Source organism: Nicotiana tomentosiformis, chromosome 2, assembly GCF_000390325.3.
Source record: "Nicotiana tomentosiformis chromosome 2, ASM39032v3, whole genome shotgun sequence".
Lineage (NCBI taxonomy): Eukaryota > Viridiplantae > Streptophyta > Magnoliopsida > Solanales > Solanaceae > Nicotiana > Nicotiana tomentosiformis.
The window spans coordinates 90,446,976-90,466,216 of NC_090813.1; the positions used below are offsets into that span (position 1 = coordinate 90,446,976).

At 38.9% G+C, this 19,241-nt stretch overlaps 1 protein-coding gene across 1 annotated transcript; it reads left to right on the forward strand.

Annotated features, from left to right (window-relative positions):
- Window positions 1-12,206: 12,206 nt before the first annotated feature.
- LOC138905238 (uncharacterized) lies at window positions 12,207-12,701 on the forward strand. Its single transcript, XM_070193744.1, has 2 exons — window positions 12,207-12,482; window positions 12,540-12,701. Exons 1-2 carry the CDS (start codon window positions 12,207-12,209, stop codon window positions 12,699-12,701), a joined length of 438 nt encoding a protein of 145 aa, XP_070049845.1.
- Window positions 12,702-19,241: the final 6,540 nt, after the last annotated feature.

Genomic DNA, 19,241 nt, shown 5'->3' on the forward strand with positions numbered 1-19,241 from the left:
AGAGAAGTGAGCAGCGAAGAGGGGGGAAGTAGATAGTTTTGGGCCAATTGTTTGAGAGAGAATATAAAAGAGAGTAGTTTTTTTAGGATTTGGCTATATAATGTCAATTGTTTGGGGCTATCTTAACCAAACCTAATATAAGGTTTAAAAAAATTATCAAATCCTGTCATGTGTTGTCACCTGGTGCAATTTTCTCATTTTTAGTACCACTATTTAGTTAGTTACTAGGTGGGCTCGGCCCGTACCAGCACGGGCCCAACATTATTTAGTCTTGTATGATTTCTAATTGCAGATCTAATGGAAATTGATGTTGTAAGTGAAATCAAGTAGACAATATTACATGTTAATTGGTAGATACATATTTACATACATTTTGATCAAAATATTACATAGTAGTTACAACAGGTATGACATAACTATTTACATATTAGCAAAAAGTGATACGTTGTGTATGCGGTGTTTGGTCTTCTTTCTGTCTTATTTTTAGTGCTTCTTGACCAAAAATGCCTGCAAATAAATAAATATGTTATATTTTAGTGTCAAAAGAAGCCAACATATTTTCAAGGCAAATAATGTTTTGCTAAGTTAGTAATAAATAGTCAATCAGTGAACATAGGAAATTATGTTAGAAAGACTATGGTAGTATCACAGATACACAGTAGAGTAGAGATGAAAAATGGATAAATCAAATCCACAATCCCTTGAGTACATTGGTTCAAACACGAAATAATTCTTCTTATGTGAGTGCTTCACACACATAAGCACACTTGATGAGCTCTTAGAAGATTTCTTATGTGATTGATTCACACATCATAGGGACTTCAATCCCAAAGTATTTGAAGTCCACTATAAAAATCTTCTATATCAATTCCATTATATTCAGCTCATTTCACTTCATTTCCAAATCATGCTCAAATGCGTATGACAGTTCCAATATCAATTTTAAAATGTCTTTAAACCCTAATACATTGAAACAATGCCAATAATATCTCCAAGAAATTAAAAAGCAAAAAATAAATAACGTACCAGTAGGGTAATCAGTTGTGCCAACACTTCCTGTGATAGCAGCTATGTTGAGGTTTTTTGTTTTTAAGATGAAATAGTCTTAAAATGAGGGTGAATGGGAAATGGAGGGAAATGAAATTTTTGAGTAAAATTTTAAGTTTTCCCCTCTTGACAATGAGACATTGTCCCATATTGGAAGAGGAAAAGATTTTTGGTGGGTATATATATAATTGTTCTTCTTGTAGCTCTTAAAGAGTTAAGAAGAAAGTAAGCCTCGCGCCGTCGTCGTCGTCGCTCGCTCGGCTTCGGCTTCGGCTTCGGCTTCGGCTTCGGAAGGAAGCCCAACTTGAATTATTTTAAAGTGTGGGGGTGTTTGACAAAAGTGCAAGTTCCTAAACCCAAAAAGGTAAAGATAGGACCGAAAACCGTTGATTAAAGTGTGAGAGTATTTGGCAAAAGTGCAAGTTCCTAAACCCAAAAGGGTAAAGATAGGACCGAAAACCGTTGATTGTGTTTTCATAGGATATGCGACAAATAGTAAAGCATATCGATTTTTGGTTCATAAATCAGAAAATCCCGACATTCATAATAATACGGTTATAGAATCAGATAATGCTGAGTTTTTTGAAAATATATATCCGTATAAAAAGGAATGTGAGTCGTTTGGTGAAGGATCTAAACGACCTCGGGAAGAAACAAAAGAAAGTATATGTAATCAGGAGGATCCAAGACGTAGTAAACGTCAAAGAACGTCTACTTCATTTGGACCAGATTTTGTGACTTTCTTATTGGAGAATGAGCCTCAAACATTTAAAGAAGCTATGATTTCTTCGGAATCATTATTTTGGAAAGAGGCAGTCAATAGTGAAATATAATCCATATTGAACAACCATACATGGGAATTGGTTGATCTTCCTCCTGGAAATAAACCTTTGGGTTCTAAATGGGTTTTTAAGAGAAAAATCAAAGATGATGGCACTATTGATAAAATCAAGGCAAAACTCGTAGTCAAAGGGTATAGACAACGAGAAGGTCTAGACTACTTTGATACATACTCTCCAGTTACAAGAATTACATCCATACGGATGTTAGTAGCATTAGCTGCAGTGTATGGTCTTGAAATTTATCAAATGGATGTTAAGACGGCCTTCTTAAATGGAGAGTTGGAGGAAGAAATTTACATGAAACAACCTGAAGGGTTTGTGGTTCCAGGTAAAGAAAAGAAGGTATGTAGACTTGTTAAGTCTCTTTACGGACTAAAACAAGCACCCAAACAATGGCATGCGAAATTTGACCAAACAATGTTGTCAAATAGTTTTAAGATAAATGAATGTGATAAATGTGTGTACATTAAAAATGTTCCAAATCACATAGTCATTGTTTGCCTATATGTGGATGATATGCTGATAATGAGTAATGACATTGCCAACATAAATGCTACTAAGCGTATGCTCAATAGCAAGTTTGATATGAAAGACTTGGGAGTTGCTGATTTAATTTTGGGAATTAAGATCCATAAGACTCCTCAAGGTCTGGCATTGTCACAATCTCATTATATTAAGACAGTACTTGAAAAATTCAAGCACTTGGGCTTTAAAGTTGCAAAGATTCCAATTGACGTGAATCTTGCATTAGCAAAGAATAAAGGCCAAAGCATATCACAATTGGATTATGCTCGTGTGTTGGGATGCTTAATGTATATCATGAATTGTACACGACCAGATATAGCTTGTGCTATAAGTAAACTGAGTCGATATACGAGCAATCCAGGCCAATCTCATTGGATGGCAATGAAACGAGTTTTGGGATATTTAGAACATACCCAGAACTTTGAATTGCACTACAGTAATTTCCCTGCGGTGATTGAGGGATACTGTGATGCAAATTGGATCACCGGTTCAACTGATTCTAAGTCCACAAGTGGATATGTATTCACTATTGGTGGAGGAGCGGTATCTTGGAAGTCGTCCAAACAAACATGTATTGCCCGCTCTACAATGGAGGCTGAATTCATAGCCTTAGATAAAGCCGGTGAAGAAGCTGAATGGCTCCGAAATTTCTTGGAAGACATTCCATTTTGGCCCAAACCGTTGGCACCAATATGCATACATTGTGATAGTCAAGCGGCAATTGGAAGGGCTGGGAGCGTTATGTATAACGGTAAATCTCGTCATATACGACGAAGACATAAAACCGTTAGGCAATTACTCTCTAGAGGAATTATCACGATTGACTATGTAAAGTCAAGTGATAATGTGTCGGATCCACTTACAAAAGGCCTAACTAGAGAGGTAGTTGAGAAATCATCAAGGGGAATGGGGCTATGGCCGAGAACAAGTCATTGTGGCGGTAACTCTACCTAGAAGACTGGAGATCCCAAGATCTAGGTTCAAGGAGATCAAACAAAGTCATTAATGACGGTTCAACATTGTCAAATAAAATTTTAGTCCGTTCTCGTGATGAGACAATGTTCAGTACCAAGGATAAAACATTAAGGCTTTTTAATGATTTCTAAATTTGATACGAGGTATATCAAAAAGTGTATCTACAGGATGACACGTTTAGGAATCACCTATGTAAGTGTGAAGTGTTAGCCGCTTCAAGGAGAACTTTGTAAGGCCAGTTCTCTACGCACTTATGAAATCAGGCGGTGTTCATGGCTGAAACGAACACAACAATGAGAACCAAAGACGGTTAAGGGTTGATTGTGTGACTTATGGTTGTCTAGGTATACACCAAAGATCGACGGTTCAAGGATATCAAATCTACCGATTGACCGAGTATATCCGACATAAGTTTACTACGGAAAGTTCAAAGGAAAACATACTTATCCAGATGCGATTAATCCTTGCTTGTAAATCACACAATTTTTTCATGCATACTTCCGTGATATAGCCATTCCCCATTCATGTGGGGGATTGTTGAGATTTTTTGTTTTTAAGATGAAATAGTCTTAAAACGAGGGTGAATGGGAAATGGAGGGAAAATAAAATTTTTGAGTAAAATTTTAAGTTTTCCCCTCTTGACAATGAGACATTGTCCCATATTGGAAGAGGAAAAGATTTTTGGTGGGTATATATATAATTGCTCTTCTTGTAGCTCTTAAAGAGTTAAGAAGAAAGTAAGCCTCGCGCCGTCGTCGTCGTCGTCGCTCGCTCGGCTCGGCTTCGGCTTCGGCTACGGCTCGGCTTCGGCTTCGGCTTCGGCTTCGGCTTCGCCTTCGGCTTCGGATTCGGTCAAATGATTGATTGATTAATTTATTTATTTGTTAATCGTAAATATTAACGTAAGATTATCCGCATTTGTAACGGATATTTTCGCAGCCGCCTAATGCTCTTCCCACCATGATTGTGCTTGCTCCACAAACAAGCTAATGCTTGCTCCACCATGGAGGGTGGACGATTGTTCTTCTTCAACACTGGCTGCTATATATATGTGCAGCAGCTGTTGAAGAAAGACACACACAACACACAAGACACAAACTGAAATCGCTCAACAGATTTGGCTATACATTGCACTCATTCCTCTCAGCATTTCCATACGATTTTCTGAGTTTCTACTCCTCGTTCTGCATTGTTTTTAACTTCAAACAAAGCAACTGTAAGTGTGATTTGCTACCGAACTTTGTGTTCGCTTAAACACTGGGGTTTGAAGTACCGCTACACCAGTGTGTGATTCGTTCTATCCTGGGAGAAAATAATCCATTACTTTGGGTACTAGGAGGGGATTAAATTCCTTAAGGAAACACTGTGAATTCAGTGGGCTCGAATTATTTATTGTTTCATTACGATAATTTATATTTTACAGAATTATTATTTACATATACAGTAATATTGGCGGGACTAACAAACTATACATTAGAAAATTTCACGGATTCTTCTCATGAGTTACACACACACATCCACTTTGAGGATTTCTATGTGACTGCTTCATATACACACACACGCACATACAAAACATGTGGGCACACATAAACTTTAGCGATCTGTTAGAGGATTTCTTATGTGACTGCTAGTGCGCACGCAAACACATAACAATTTCTGTTTAAAGGTAACAATGCCTCAAACAGAACACTATTACTTATAAGTTCCTGGATAGTTACAAAGTACTAGTATTAAACATGAAAGCTGCAATTGTAAATGAAAGAGGCAACAAAAAGGATTTTGAATAGAAATGCAAGAATGATCTGACTTTAAGTTTTCCTAAAAAATTCCTTAAATTATAGCAAAATTCTCAGGAGAAATGCATCTATATCCAAAAACGCAAAAAGAAAAACTAGTGAAATTGAAATGTAGCAACTGAGCACAAAAGCAACCACAAACACTTGGAATATTTAGGGATGGCAATGGGGCGGGGCGAGTTTGAGCTTAACCCACAAAATTTCTAACACGCCCGCCCCGCCGGGCATAGCTTTTTATTTGTTTTCAACCTGCCTCGCCTCGCCCCGCACCGCACAACTTAATTTTGAAAAAAAATAATATTTTTATCTTTTTTTTTGCTTTCAGTTTCTTTGATCAATTTACTACTTTAGCGTCTACAATTATTTTATAATTATTATATTTATATACTTGTATTAGTTAAAGAATTATTTTCTTCGTATTTATATATATATACAAACACATATATCAAATGTATTATCTTTAACTATGTTTCAGTATTATATGAAATTTCATTCTTATTATTTTCTTACGCTTTAATGAGTTCTAGTTAATTTTATATTTGATGCAGTTTCTCAAAATTTAATTTCACAGAAGGAAATAAATCAACTCGTGAGAAAGCTAGAATTAAATGAAATCAAAGTTCAATTCAATCCTTCTAAACTCACAAACTTGGTAAATATTAATTTTATTCACAAAGATATAAACATGTAGTGGGATAACGAGTCCAAACATTACGGAAAGTAATGAATTTTATGGCTTTGATTTTTTTTTTTTAGACATCAAAATTAACAAGAAAATCTGATATTTTCTTTCCATGAGAACAAGAAACGTTCATACTCAATTTCATTAACAGATTGAATCAATTTTTCTTCCAAACATAGTTAGTTTCAAAATGTTAAAGGAGAAAACCCACAACCCGCCCCGCACCCGCATAATGCCAAACCCGCCCCGCCCTGCATAAGTCTAAACCAGCCCCCACCCCGCCCCATTGCCATCCCTAGGAATATTGCAAGAATGGAAAACTTCAACGTTTTAATTGAAAATTCGTCTGCAAAATTCTCAGCAAGATTGCATTTTTATCCAATTGCAAAAGAAAAGAAGGGAAACGGAAATGGAATAACAAAGCGCAGAAGCAGCCACAAAGATTCTGAATTGAAATGCAAGAATGTAAATGTAATTCAAATCAATTCAGTAGCTGGTACAACATGTGGACTAATTAATTGGTTCTTCATTAGCATGCAAGTTTGATACTCAAATGGTCACTTAATTATTCTATGAAAAACTGCTAAAATCACTTTTTTGTCCTTTTGTAACAACAAAGTCACTTAACTATGCCTATAACACTCAGAAAGTCATTCAACTAAATTTTTCAAATTTTGGATTGTCAAATACCTATTTTACCCTCTAAATTATAATTATTTATCTTTTTTTTAACTTTTTAATATTATAATTTCCCCCTTTTTAATTTATATTATGGACTTCCCTATATAATAAATAAATTTTATTTATAAATTAAAAAAATAAAAAGTATTTAAGCATATATAATGCTAGAATAACAAAATAATGAGCATAGTAAAAAAATTAATTAGAATAATTTGTTCGTAATAATTCTAGTATTAATAACAAAAATTTAAAAAATTATTTACATAATCGAGAATGAAAGAAAATAAAGGTTGTAAAATATATATTCCATGCACGTAACATAAAAAATAATTATTTAAATAAAGGTATTTTATAATATACATTATATATGGTTGAAATTTATGCTTATATTATTATTCCGTCATTATATGAGCTGAAAACTTATTTTTTTATTTTTTATTTTATAAATAAACTATATTTTTCTATAGGTAAGTCCACAATATAGATTAAAAAGAGAAAATGTATAATATTTAAAAAGTTAAAAAAATTGATAATTTAGAGGATAAAATAGGTATTTGACAATTAAAAATTTGGAAAATCTAGTTGAGTGACCTTCTGAGTGTTATATGCATAGTTAAGTGACTTTGTTGTTACAAACTAAATAAAAGTGACTTTAGCAGATAATTTAGGATAGTTGAGTGATTGTAACATCTAAACAAATTGCTTTATTATATTTAGAAGGAAATTATCTGCAAAACCCCATACTATTGTTCACAAAATTCTAAAGCAGTCGTATTAAAATCTCAGGTTTCAGCTATCTATTCTTTTTCTCTTAGAATTGATCATACAGTGAGATGAAAGCTGCAATTCTAAAGTGCAATATTTTCCATGATAAGGTCAAAGGGAACAATAACATTAATTGGCAGTTGTTTAAAGTGTAGTTGGAATCTTTAAAACTTCGAAATACTTGAGGTATAAGCTGAACAATGTTAAAGAATAAAGCAGTAGGAGGAATGCATAGCCTTGGATAGTTTTCCCCTTAGGTGTGTTTTTAGCAAATATCGGGGTAGTATGTGTATTTTATTAACACATGTTCTTCATTCAATATATATATGGAAAGTTTCATTAATATATAAGGGTCTGTTAGGTAGAAGTAGGTTTATCTTGTTTTTTATATATGCCGGTAACATGGAGTGACCCATTTTTTATTAAGTTTTAATTTGTCACGATGCACTAAACTCATCTTTTCTAAAACAAATTTATGACATAGTTATGTGGCAGTTTTTCACCGCCTCTAGTTACAACTATGTCTTTTTGTTCATTTTCATGTATTAATTTTTTTATGTTATCCGACTAATCTCTAGGATTGTAGCGAGGAAAAGCGACTGACAATTCCCTTTTCGCTTAAAGGGTAAAGCGAGAAAACGAAAATAATAACTTATTAACTCTAAATCGATAATTTATTAACTATAAAGCACAAAAAAATGGGCAGCATTTCATTGTAATTTTAAGGATTGAAAGCCTGAAAAGAAGAAGAGAAAGGAAAAAAAATTGGCAGTATTTCGCTGCTATTTTAAGCACTGAAACAGTGAAATGAAGAGGAGGAGGAGGAGGAGGAGGAGGAGGAGGCGCACATACCTGTGCTTGACCAATACTATCCAGAAGAAATTCAAGGTTTCTTCAACCCAGCTCCTATATCAGTCTTGTCCCTATCAAGCATTAACGTTAAATTTTATATTGTGTAAACGTTAAAAGAATTACTGCAAAGTTGATTTCATGTTAACAAAAATAATGATGTCCATGATACAACTCCAAATACCACCAAATTTATGATAGACTCGAGCCAGTGTTTTGACATGGCTGCTTAAAGTCTTAAGAAAATATTAAGGGCATTTCAGTCTTTGCAATGACATTTTTACGTGTCTTTTTAATCGTTCACTTTGTATTGCTACGTGTAAATTGCAGATCATTCGAATATAATAGTAGATGTTTTCGTTTCTTTCTTTGTACTTTGTTTCTCCAGTCTCCATAGGCCCCTCTCAGAATTGTGTGTTCTTGCTCTCAAGGGTTTGTGTTCTAGCTATAGGTTTATTCTTCTTTTTAAAGTTTTTGTTAGACTAAAAATAACACAGATGCAGAATATTTAGTTGGCCTAGACTCTGGACTCACACGTTCTAATATATACCGATTTGCTTTTTCTTTTTCTTTCTCTTTTTTCCTCCTTTAATCTCTCCTCTTTAAAAAAAAAATGGACCAAGTTTATGAAATGTTCTATAGCTCAAAAGCTGTTGAAGATTTTGACATTATTTCCAACCATGTACCTATCAGGTGGCACTTGCGTTACACTAATTATGATCGGAGGTGGAACTATGAAGATTTTCTTCCAAACAATATGTGGTTCTGATCATTGCCATTTAACCCCCACTAAGTACAATAGAGTGGTACATTGTGTTCACTGTCTCAGACATAGTTCTTGCTCAGCTTCCTAATTTAAATTCCATTGTTGGAATTTCTCTCATCGATTCTGTTTACCCTAAAAACGGATAACAATTAATTTTATACGCGATTTTATGGATACGTGATCTAACTTGGCATAAATTAAGAAAATATATTAATATTGTAATTGACGATAAAAGAAATAAATGCAAACCACACGAATCGTATAGTCTTGGCCCTCGAGTTCGATCACCCTTGAACCAATAGATGTTTAAACTGATATATGAACAGAGTAACAAGGTAAGCTAGAAATAATAGTATATTGCTTTATGTTGCGTAAATGTGATGTGTTTTACAAATGATCATACCCCCTTTATATAGTAGGGGAGTCCTACTCTTGATACAGTTCTAAATGAAGTAAGAAATCTCATGATTGGCTAATTAATCGGCCTATCCTTGATACGTGTCGATATCTCCGCCGAGATCTACGCCCGATCGCGGATATTTCGTCCTTCTGTTATTCAGCTTAGCAAATTTTCCTCGATCTCGCCTGATCTCGATTTTGTTCGGTCCCGGGGTCTCGAGCTTGACGATATAACCTCGCACCTCGGTTCGATATGATTTGAGGTCGAACCTTAATCTATCACATTCCAGTCTCGATCAGTCACGCAAGGGCGAGCCCGGTTTTGACCGTATACAGATAGTCCCCTCGTTTCTCGGAGAGAAGATGACGAGAAACGATATGAACTTCCGAATCCCGTCTCGATGGGCCATGACGTAAGCGACGATCGGTCACTGAGACACCCGGCTGTGACGTAAGCGACAAATGGATCCCGAAACGTCCCGTCGGTCTAGTTAGCAAGGCATTAAATGCCTGTCAGTTGCCGTTCGGCCACTATGGGTTCTGAACCGTCACCAGCAAGCTATAAGTACCCCAATTTTTCTTCATTCAAACTTTACGTTCAAAGCTCCTCCCATTCTTGTTTTTTCAAAAATCCCTTTGCTGCAACTCTTGTACCCAAATTTCTTGAACCTTTAGCAAACCGCATACCTTCCTAATTCCCGTTTTTCTATTCTACAATGGTGAAAATTTCTAAAATTGTACCGCAAAAGGAGGCCGCCTCTTCATCACGACCCGCCGGCGACAGGGCTGCGACAGAACCTCACCCTTAGGAGTTCGTTCCGACAGGGTGCCCTACCGTTGCCGATTTCAAGGTTGAAAAGACTTTCTCGGTACCGGGTCGATGCGATCCGGTCTCAAGATACATATGCACAATAATCGAAGATCTCCTCACCAAGGTTAAAGTGGACTGCAACTGGACCAATAAACAGGTGGTGGTACCTTTGCCCGAGGATTCGATCACAACCCATATGGAGGATTTCTTACCCTTTCACTTTGGTTCCTTTAAACCCTATCATCATTACCTTCTGCAAGAGGTGCGATGTGACTCTTGGCCAGATCCATCCTTCCTTCTGGAGGTGCGATGTGACTCTCGATCACCTTATGCGTCTCTACAATCCCGAACTCTATCGGGGGGGGGGGGTGATCAAACTTGCTCACCGGGCCAGTAAGGCCCCGTTCTCGAGTATAGATGAGGCTCGATACCAAGGCTGGATGGGCTGTTTTGTCCGAATAAGGACCTCAGATCTGATCCCGGCCGAGGACATGCCATTTCCTGAGAAGTGGAACATGAAACGTAAGTACTACTTTGCCTTGAAGATTCAATCTTGTTGTTTTTCCTCTTATATCTTTTCTTATTGATGTCTTTGGTGTTGCAGCTGTAGCCCAGATGCCGGATGTAGTTCCTGAACTTAAGGAATGGGTCGAGGGCCTTGTGTCATAGAGGCCATATTTCGAGCGTGCTTGGATGGAACTATCGAAGGGTCGATGGGAGGCCCGTAATCATGGTAAGTTTCCTTTCCTGATGCAATAATGTTTGATTTCCTCCTTTCGTTGTCTAATTCTTATCCATTTTCTCTTATAGGTCTCCCCAAGGGCATTGCTATGAGGCCTCCATCCGGTTGATGAGGATGTGCCTCTCGATTCCCCTGCCCCGAGGCATGGTGATAAGAAGAAAAGAAAGGCTCCGAGTTCCCCGAACTTGGAAAAGAAAAAACCAAAGAAGAGGTTGCGCAAGCCCAAGGGAAATACCGGCGCTCTATCCTCGGACTCAATCCATTGGCTGAGGGACGAGTCTGAAGAAGAAGAAGAAGAAGAAAAATCCAATCTGGTGCCCCGCGTGCAGGCAGGTGTCGTGATACAAGGGCCCTCCGAACCGGAGGAGGTCGGTGAGGGGGTTTTGGCCGAAGCTCCCGAACCAGAAGGGGTTGATGTGACTCTGACCCAAGCTAGGGGTGTCGAGAGAGAGATTGGGGGCGATGCTTCTCGACTAGAGGGAGATACCCCGAGAGACGAGCTTGGGGTGATCGACATTACCGGGTCCCCCCAGATTTCAGACGCTATGATCCGCGAGGCCGCTTTGTTAGAGAGCAGTTCTTATGAGGGGCCTCAGGGGGCAACCGATATCCATCACTTCCTGGACAGATTAGAGTCCACTGCTTCGGAAGATGTCACCGGGTTTGGTGACTTATCGGTGCCAAGGAAGGTGCCATCATCGGGTGCCACTGGGTCTTCTTCGAGCCCAAAACTGGTGGACCAATTCCCGACCCAAGTGTTAACCCTGACCGCAGGCGGTCAATAAATTTCTCAGTCCTAGAGGATGCTAGAATTTTCTCTGCCCCTGTGGGGGTTGCTAGCTACCTTAGCTGCTTGGTGACCGAAGAAGACCAGGCCGTGATGGACGCGGTGGAAGCATCCTGCCTATTCAATGAGGCCTAACATGCTTTGAATCGGGTAACTTCAAGAGTTACTTCATTTACTTGTTTTAAATTTGAAGTTGTAAATAATCCTAACACCTTTCTTCACGCTTGCAGGCCTCGGTATTGCACCATGAAGATTTCCTCTGAATCCGAGAGGAGTTAAGCCAACACGAAGTTGAGGTTCGGGAGCTCACCGAGAAGAGAGATACTTACAAGCTTCTGAGTGAGAAGCTTCAGGTTGAGCTAAAAGAGACTCGGAATGAGCATCCTGCTTTGGTCGAATAGGTCATACGAATAGATGATGATTCATACACTTTGGCTAACGACCCGAAACTACATGCTCAAAAGAGAATTGACCAGATCGGGCAGCTTCAGGTAGAGGTGGATGCGGTGAAGGCCGAGGCCGAAAAATGGAAGAAAAATATGGACCGTTTGGCCTCGAAAAAAGAAACTGCCCGGGCACAGTTGGCTTCTGCCGAGGTTCAGTTTGAGGCTGCAAAGGATAAAAACTCGGTGCAGGCCAAGAGGATCGGGGAGCTCCAATCTGAGCTTAACTCAGCTCTTTCTGGCCAAGAGAGACTTGCTAAGGAGCTCGAGGCGGCCAAATCGGAGGTGACCGTAGCCAATACCAAGGCCGATGCTAGGGTGGACCAATTCAAGGTTGACGTCGAGGCCATTCAGGCACATGCCAAGAGCATGGTGGATCATGCAAAGTGAGAAGCTCGGAGGGAAGCCCTTGAGGGAGTCCGTGCACAGGACTTCGATATATCGGCAGAAATCGAGAATGCCAAGGCTGAAGAAGCTAGGGCTCGGAAGCTGGCTTTCCCCGAGGAAGGCTCCGAGAGCTTGTCTGAATCTGAAGGTGGGGAAGACCCCGAGGATGAAGACGCTGCCTCCGATGAGGATCATGCTACTTAGGCCACTAAGGTTTTTAGACGTTTTTACTTTTTGTTTTTAGTATATATTTTAGGCCGTTTTGGCCATTGTACATTCCTTTATCGGGCCATTCTGGCCTTTGTATATAACATGTAACGGGGCTATTCAGCATTTGTAAAAAAATTTATATATATATATATATATATATAAGGCTTTTCCATTTCATGGCTTTCAAATTTCTTCTTTGCTTTATTTGTATTCGTAAAGGTCAAGATGCCTTAGCATGGAATAATAAGGTTGTGTTCAAAGGTTCAAACAAACCTTACCTTTATTGCCTTTCTAGGTTAAGGCAATTTAGGGGTTCAATGTTACCGAAAACTTTCCCCCGAAAATATCTTAAGTTTATAGCTTTGCCGAGGGCAGCCTTTAGAATCGATTGTGAAAGTTTTTATTTTTCGAAGGCTTAGCTTTTGTTACGGGTTTCGGATGTCTCTGAGCCGTGTTAATTTGACCGTAGCCTTTTAGTTCGGGAGCTGCCCATTGGTCTTATTTTCCCGAATTATCCGGGCTTACCCAAGATAACAGTCCCCGAGTGGGGTGGTCGTGGCCTTTAGAAATCGGGGAGTTGCCTAATAGCTCTTTTACCCCCGAGGCCCGGTGACTTGGGCTGTTTGAGTTTTTCGGACGGTAATCCCCGAGTGAGGGAGTTGTCATTCGTATTCCGGTTATGTATTGCCCTTGGTCTCGTTATTTTCGGAAGTACGAAACTCTTTAAGGGATATAAAGAGGATTTTTTTTAAAACATAAGATGATTGCAAGGAAAGTACTTCTCTTTATTTTTGAGCAAAACAGTCATACACGCGTACATGTTTTATGCCAGGGTTTGAGCAATCTACATGGGCACGGTATGTTATGACCGTTTGGCCCTTACAATAAATTCTATCTATTGAGACCCTTCCTTTACGAAGTAGTTTCCTTGCTAGAGTTGATATCCGAAGGTAATGCATATTTGAGGATAATCCCCCCCCAGTATTCGAGGTTGATTGCAAAGGAACCTCGGATATTGTTGAATTGATCTTCGGTGTTGATTCGTAATCGGGCTCGATTCTAAGTTAGCACGATCCATTGTTGCCTCGTTAAAAACCTTGCCGAAAAACTCATTTGGGAAAAAACCGGTCTAAGGGAAAAAGAGTGCAACACGTGCTTTCAGACCTAAAGACTTCGTGCCGCTTCTCGTTGATCACTTACAAGTGTTAGTCTGAAATCAAAAAAATAAATAAAATGAAATGGGGTCAAACCTTAGCAGTAATACCGTTTTAGGTGAGATATATTCCAATTGCTCGGTAGTTATTCTCCATTCATCGTTCCGAGCTTGTAGGACCCTTTTCTGGTGACCTCGAGAATCTGGTACGGTCCTTCCCAATTCGGACCCAATTTTCCTTCGTTCGGATTCCGGATGTTAAGGTAACTTTCCTTAGCACTTACTCCCCGACATTAAAATATTGAAGATTGGCTCTTCGATTGTAGTATCTCTCGATCCGTTATTTTTGGGCAGCCAATCGAACAAGGGCGGCTTCACGCCTTTCGTCCAACAGCTCCAAGCTCGTACTCATGGCCACGTCATTTGACTCCTTTATTGCATATCGATATATGATACTTGGCTCTCCGACTTCGACTAGAATCAGGGCTTCGATGCCATAAACCAATGAGAATGGAGTAGCCCCAGTACTGGTCTTCACAGTCGTGCGATATGCCCAAAGGACTTCGGGTAGTATCTCCTTCCATTTTCCTTTGGTGTCAGTTAGCCTCTTCTTAAGATTCTGGATGATGGTTTTGTTGGTCAATTCAGCTTGCCCGTGTCCGCTAGGATGATAAGGTGTTGATAGGATTCTTTTGATCTTATATGACTTCCTTCTCCCTAACCTTCTCGTAGGCCTGTGCTTCAACCCAGTTAGAAAAATAGTCAGTCATAAATAAGATAAATTGAGCTTTACCTGGTGCCCATGGAAGGGGGCCAACGATGTCCAATCCCCACTTCATGAATGGCCATGGCGACAAGACCAAATGGAGTAGTTCCCCAGGTTGGTGAATCATCGGTGCATGTCTTTGGCATTTGTCACATTTTCGAACAAACTCTTTCGCATTTTTTTCATACCGATCGAGTAATAGCCGGCTCGGATTACCTTCTGAACCAATGATTCGGCGTCGGAATGGTTTCCGCAAGTGCCTTTATGAATTTCCCTCAGAACATACTCGGTATCTCTCGGTCCCAGACATATTGCTAGCGGGCCATCGAACATTCTTCTGAATAAGGTTCCATCTTTGGATAAGGTGAATCGGGCTACTTTTGTGCACAGGGCCCTCGATTCCTTTGGATTTGAGGGAAGTTTCCTGGTCTTCAAATACTCTATGTATTTGTTTCTCCAATCCCAGGTTAAGCTTGTGGAGTTTATCTCGGCGTGGCCTTCTTCAACTACCGACCTCATGAGTTGCACAACGACCCCTGAGTTGAGCTCGTCGTCCTCGACCGATGACCCTAAGTTTGCGAGGGCATCAGCCTCACTATTTTGATCTCGAGGAACGTGCTGAAAAGTCCATTCTTTAAATCGATGTAAAGTTACTTGTAACTTATCTAGGTACCTTTGCATTCGTTCTTCTCTAACTTCGAACGTTCCGGTAACCTGATTCACCACAAGGAGGGAGTCGCACTTAGCTTTGATCACCTTCGCCCCCAATTCTTTGGCTAGTTCGAGACCTAGAATCATGGCCTCATATTCGTCCTCGTTGTTAGTCAATTTCACAGTTCTAGTAGATTGTCTAACCACGTTGCCTGTGGGCAGTTTTAGTACGATGCCGAGTCCGGACCCTTTTGGGTTCGATGCACCGTCTGTAAAGAGCGTCCAGATTCCCGAGTACGTACCCGAGTTTACCAACAACTCTCTTTCAACCTAGAGTATTAGGGCCGGCGTGAAGTTATCCACGAAGTCTGCCAAAATTTGAGACTTAATGGTTGTTAGGGGTCGATATTCAATATCGTACCCGCTGATTTCTACGGCCCATTTGGCCAACCGTCCCGAAAGCTCGGTATTATGCATTATATTTGTAGACACTGTAATTTTTGATCCTCCCTGAAATTTTACACATTTTAGTGCTTAGATACTTCATTTAGGTCTAATTTGCTATTTTTACTAGTTTTGACCTTTTTGCTTTATTTTCTCTTAAAAATAAAAAGTACAAAAATATTTTCCTTTATTTTAGCTACTTATATCTCGTCTAGCTATATAATCTTACTTTTCATAAAATGGAAAAAGACAAAATCAAAAAGAAAAAAAATGAAAAAAAAAGAAACAAAAATGGAATGTTGCATCTCATTTTTGAGATTCCTATCCTAACTAACTTGGCCCCACACATGCACACAAGCACATAGCAAAAGAAGTTTTTTGATTTTATATTGGTTATGGGGGAACCACACGTTTAAGAGAGATTCTTCCTTTCCAAGCAAAAAGAATAGAAAAAGACAAAAAGATAATTGAGAATTGAAGAGAAAGAGGGAGTGGGGACAACACTTTGAGGGGAAGGGGGGATTTTTGGGAGAGAGAGTTTGAGTGAGAGAAACACTTTGAGGGGGAGAGAGGATTTTAAGGAGAGAGAAAAGGTTTCAAAAAAAAGGGAAAGGTTCTAGTTTGATTTTTGATTTTCTTCTTCGGATTTTCCTAGTCATTACAGAGAAAACAAATTGCAAGCTTCTTCATTTTTGTTTTACTTCAAAAAATCAAAAAACAAAAAAACAAAAAGAGATTCAGTTTCTCTTCTCTTTGATTTTTGGTTTCAAAAAATGGATCTCGCTTGAGGTACTGAGATTTGGTTCGAGTTCGTCACCGGTGAGGTTCGGAGTCGATATTTCGGTTCGTGTTGCTGGAGTTTGTTTGACGTTTTTTCGAGCCTCCGTTGCTACTTTCATGTACATCAATTTTGAGATAGTAAATTAATTGAAATCTCATTTTCAGGTCCGATTCTAATCTCTCTTATCTTATTTTGTGGCGATCAAAGTATGATGAGAGCCTAGGATAAGCAATTAGAATTATTTTGAATTTCAAAAATGGTTAAGTTCGAGTGCTAATAGAAGCAGATTGTTGTATTCTGATTGATGATAAGTCTGGATGAATTCTCTTTGATATACGAATCTGTTCTGTTTTGTTTTGTTTTGTGTTTAAATGTCGTACAATCTCGGATCTGCTTGGTTTTGAGTGTTCGATTGAAGTGTGATTTGGTTTTGTGATTATTCGAAGTGGTGAAATCATGTCTTGTATTTGTTGGAATTTGCTTGACTAGCTGTGAGGTTGCTAAGCTGAATTTCAGTTCAACGATGCATTTTCTTATAAATCTTCATGAATATTTTGGTACTTTTCCTTAGGTTTGAGCATAAAACAGAGTACTGGAAATATTTGTTGAGATTTTTGCTCATTGATGAGTTAATTCATTTATTTAATTTCTGAAATTCGTCGTGATTCCTTGCTTAAGATTAGTTCGTTTGAATTCTCTTTGGGTGTTAAGACAGTAACTATGTCCCAAAATACTCTTGGTTGATTTGTACTCCTATTGTTATTATGAAGCGTAAAAATCATATTTTGGATTGTGAATTAACTATTGTGGATTTGCCCAGCCTTCATTATCTCACTTATCATCCTAGTCTCCATGTTAATTAAGATTGGCACTTAATGCTTTCCGGCGATCACCATTTTGATGTTCATAACAGAATGACGAATGCATGAAGTTGCCTAGTTAATTTAGTATTTAATTGCATTAGACTTTGCATCTGGTGTGTGGCCGTTGAGCATGAGCATTCCAATTGTCGAAGCCATGTGTTCAGTGCATGTAATCAAGCTTGTTCCTTCATGAAGATTTGAAATTATCTGCGATGCTATAGTCCTTTTACCTTGAAAGATATTTGAGCTTTAGTTGACATTCAATCCATGTTTGAAAGCAGTGTATTTATGCCATGTTTATCAGAGATTCATGCTATACTTTCCCTGTAAAAGGATTCAATACTGTAATATATTATTAAGCTGGTGTTTTAAGCTTTGTTGTAACAACCCGGCCGGTCGTTTCAAGAGTTATAGCCCCGTTTCTCCCATTTTTACTTCTTCTATGTAATTCAGCTATATTGTGTTATATCGGGTTAGTTGGTTCAGGTCCAGAGTGGTTTCGGAGTGAATTGAGACACTTGGTCTCTTTGGGATAAGCTTAAGTTGGAAAAGTCAACCGGATGTTGACTTATATGTAAACGGTCTCAGATTCAAATTTTGATGATTTCGTTAGCTCCATTAGGTAATTTTGGAATTAGGAGCGCGCCCGGAATGTGATTTGGAGGTCCGTAGTGGAATTAGGCTTGAATTGGAGAAAGTTAAAAATTTGGCGATTTCGGTCGGCAGTGAAAAATTTGATATCGAGGTCGAAATGGATTTCCGAAAGTTGAAGTAGGGTCGTGGTGTCATTTGTGATGTGTGTGTAAAATTTGAGGTCATTCAGACGTGGTTTGGTTGGTTTCGGCATCAGTTGTCGAATTGGAAGTTTAGAAGTTCTTAGACTTGAATCCGAGAGTAATTTGGTGTTTTGATGTTGTTTTGAGTGTTTTGAAGATTCGACTAAGTTTGTATGTTGATATATGACTTTTTGGTATGGTTGGTTGAGGTCCCGAGGGCCTAGGGTATGTTTCGGGTGGTTAACGGATCAATTATTGGTGTTAGGAGTTTGCTGGTTTCTGAATCTGCTGGTGTTTCCGCACCTGCAGAAGGGGAGCCGTAGGTGTGAGGTCGCAGGCGCGCGTGGGAGTTCGCAAGTGCGAACAATATTGAGGTAGGCTGGGTCCGCAGGTGCGTAGGAGAGGTCGCATCTGCGTGGTCACAGATGCGGATATGGAGCGCAGGTGTGAAGTGCAACTCTGATAGCTGTTGCACTTTGTTGCTAATTGTTGTTGTTGTGGAATTTTCTGGAGGGCTTATATTGTTGTACCTTAGCTCGAAATGTTTTGATTTAAAACACCGAATTGAAAGCATGCCTACTTTTCTTGCTGAAATTATTGAAATGAACTTCATTTGTGTTGCTCATCACTACTTCTCAGTTCCTTATTTAATTTTGTTACTTACTGAGTTGGAAGTACTCACGTTACTCCCTGCACTTTGTGTGCAGATTCAGGTGAGACCGTTCGCAGAGATCGTTGAGTCCGTGCACTTGTGGTTGTCGGAGACTTACGAGGTAGCTGCCGGTGTCCGCAACCCTCGATTCTCCTCTATTATTATATTTTCTTTCTGTTTGGTTATTATTGGAACATTGTAAACTCTGATTCTAGTCTGGTTTAGATATTCATGACTTAGTGACACCCCGGTGTCGGGTTATTTTTCCGCACTTATGTTTAATTGGGTTTTACCTTGTATTTATGAGAAATTCCGGTTATTTTAAATGTCTTAATTCATTTCTGTTAAATTTTGAAAGTGTTTTGGAAAGGTCAACTTGCCTAGTACCACGATAGGCGCCATCACGACGGGTTAGGTTTTGGGTCGTGACAAGTTGGTATTAGAGCCT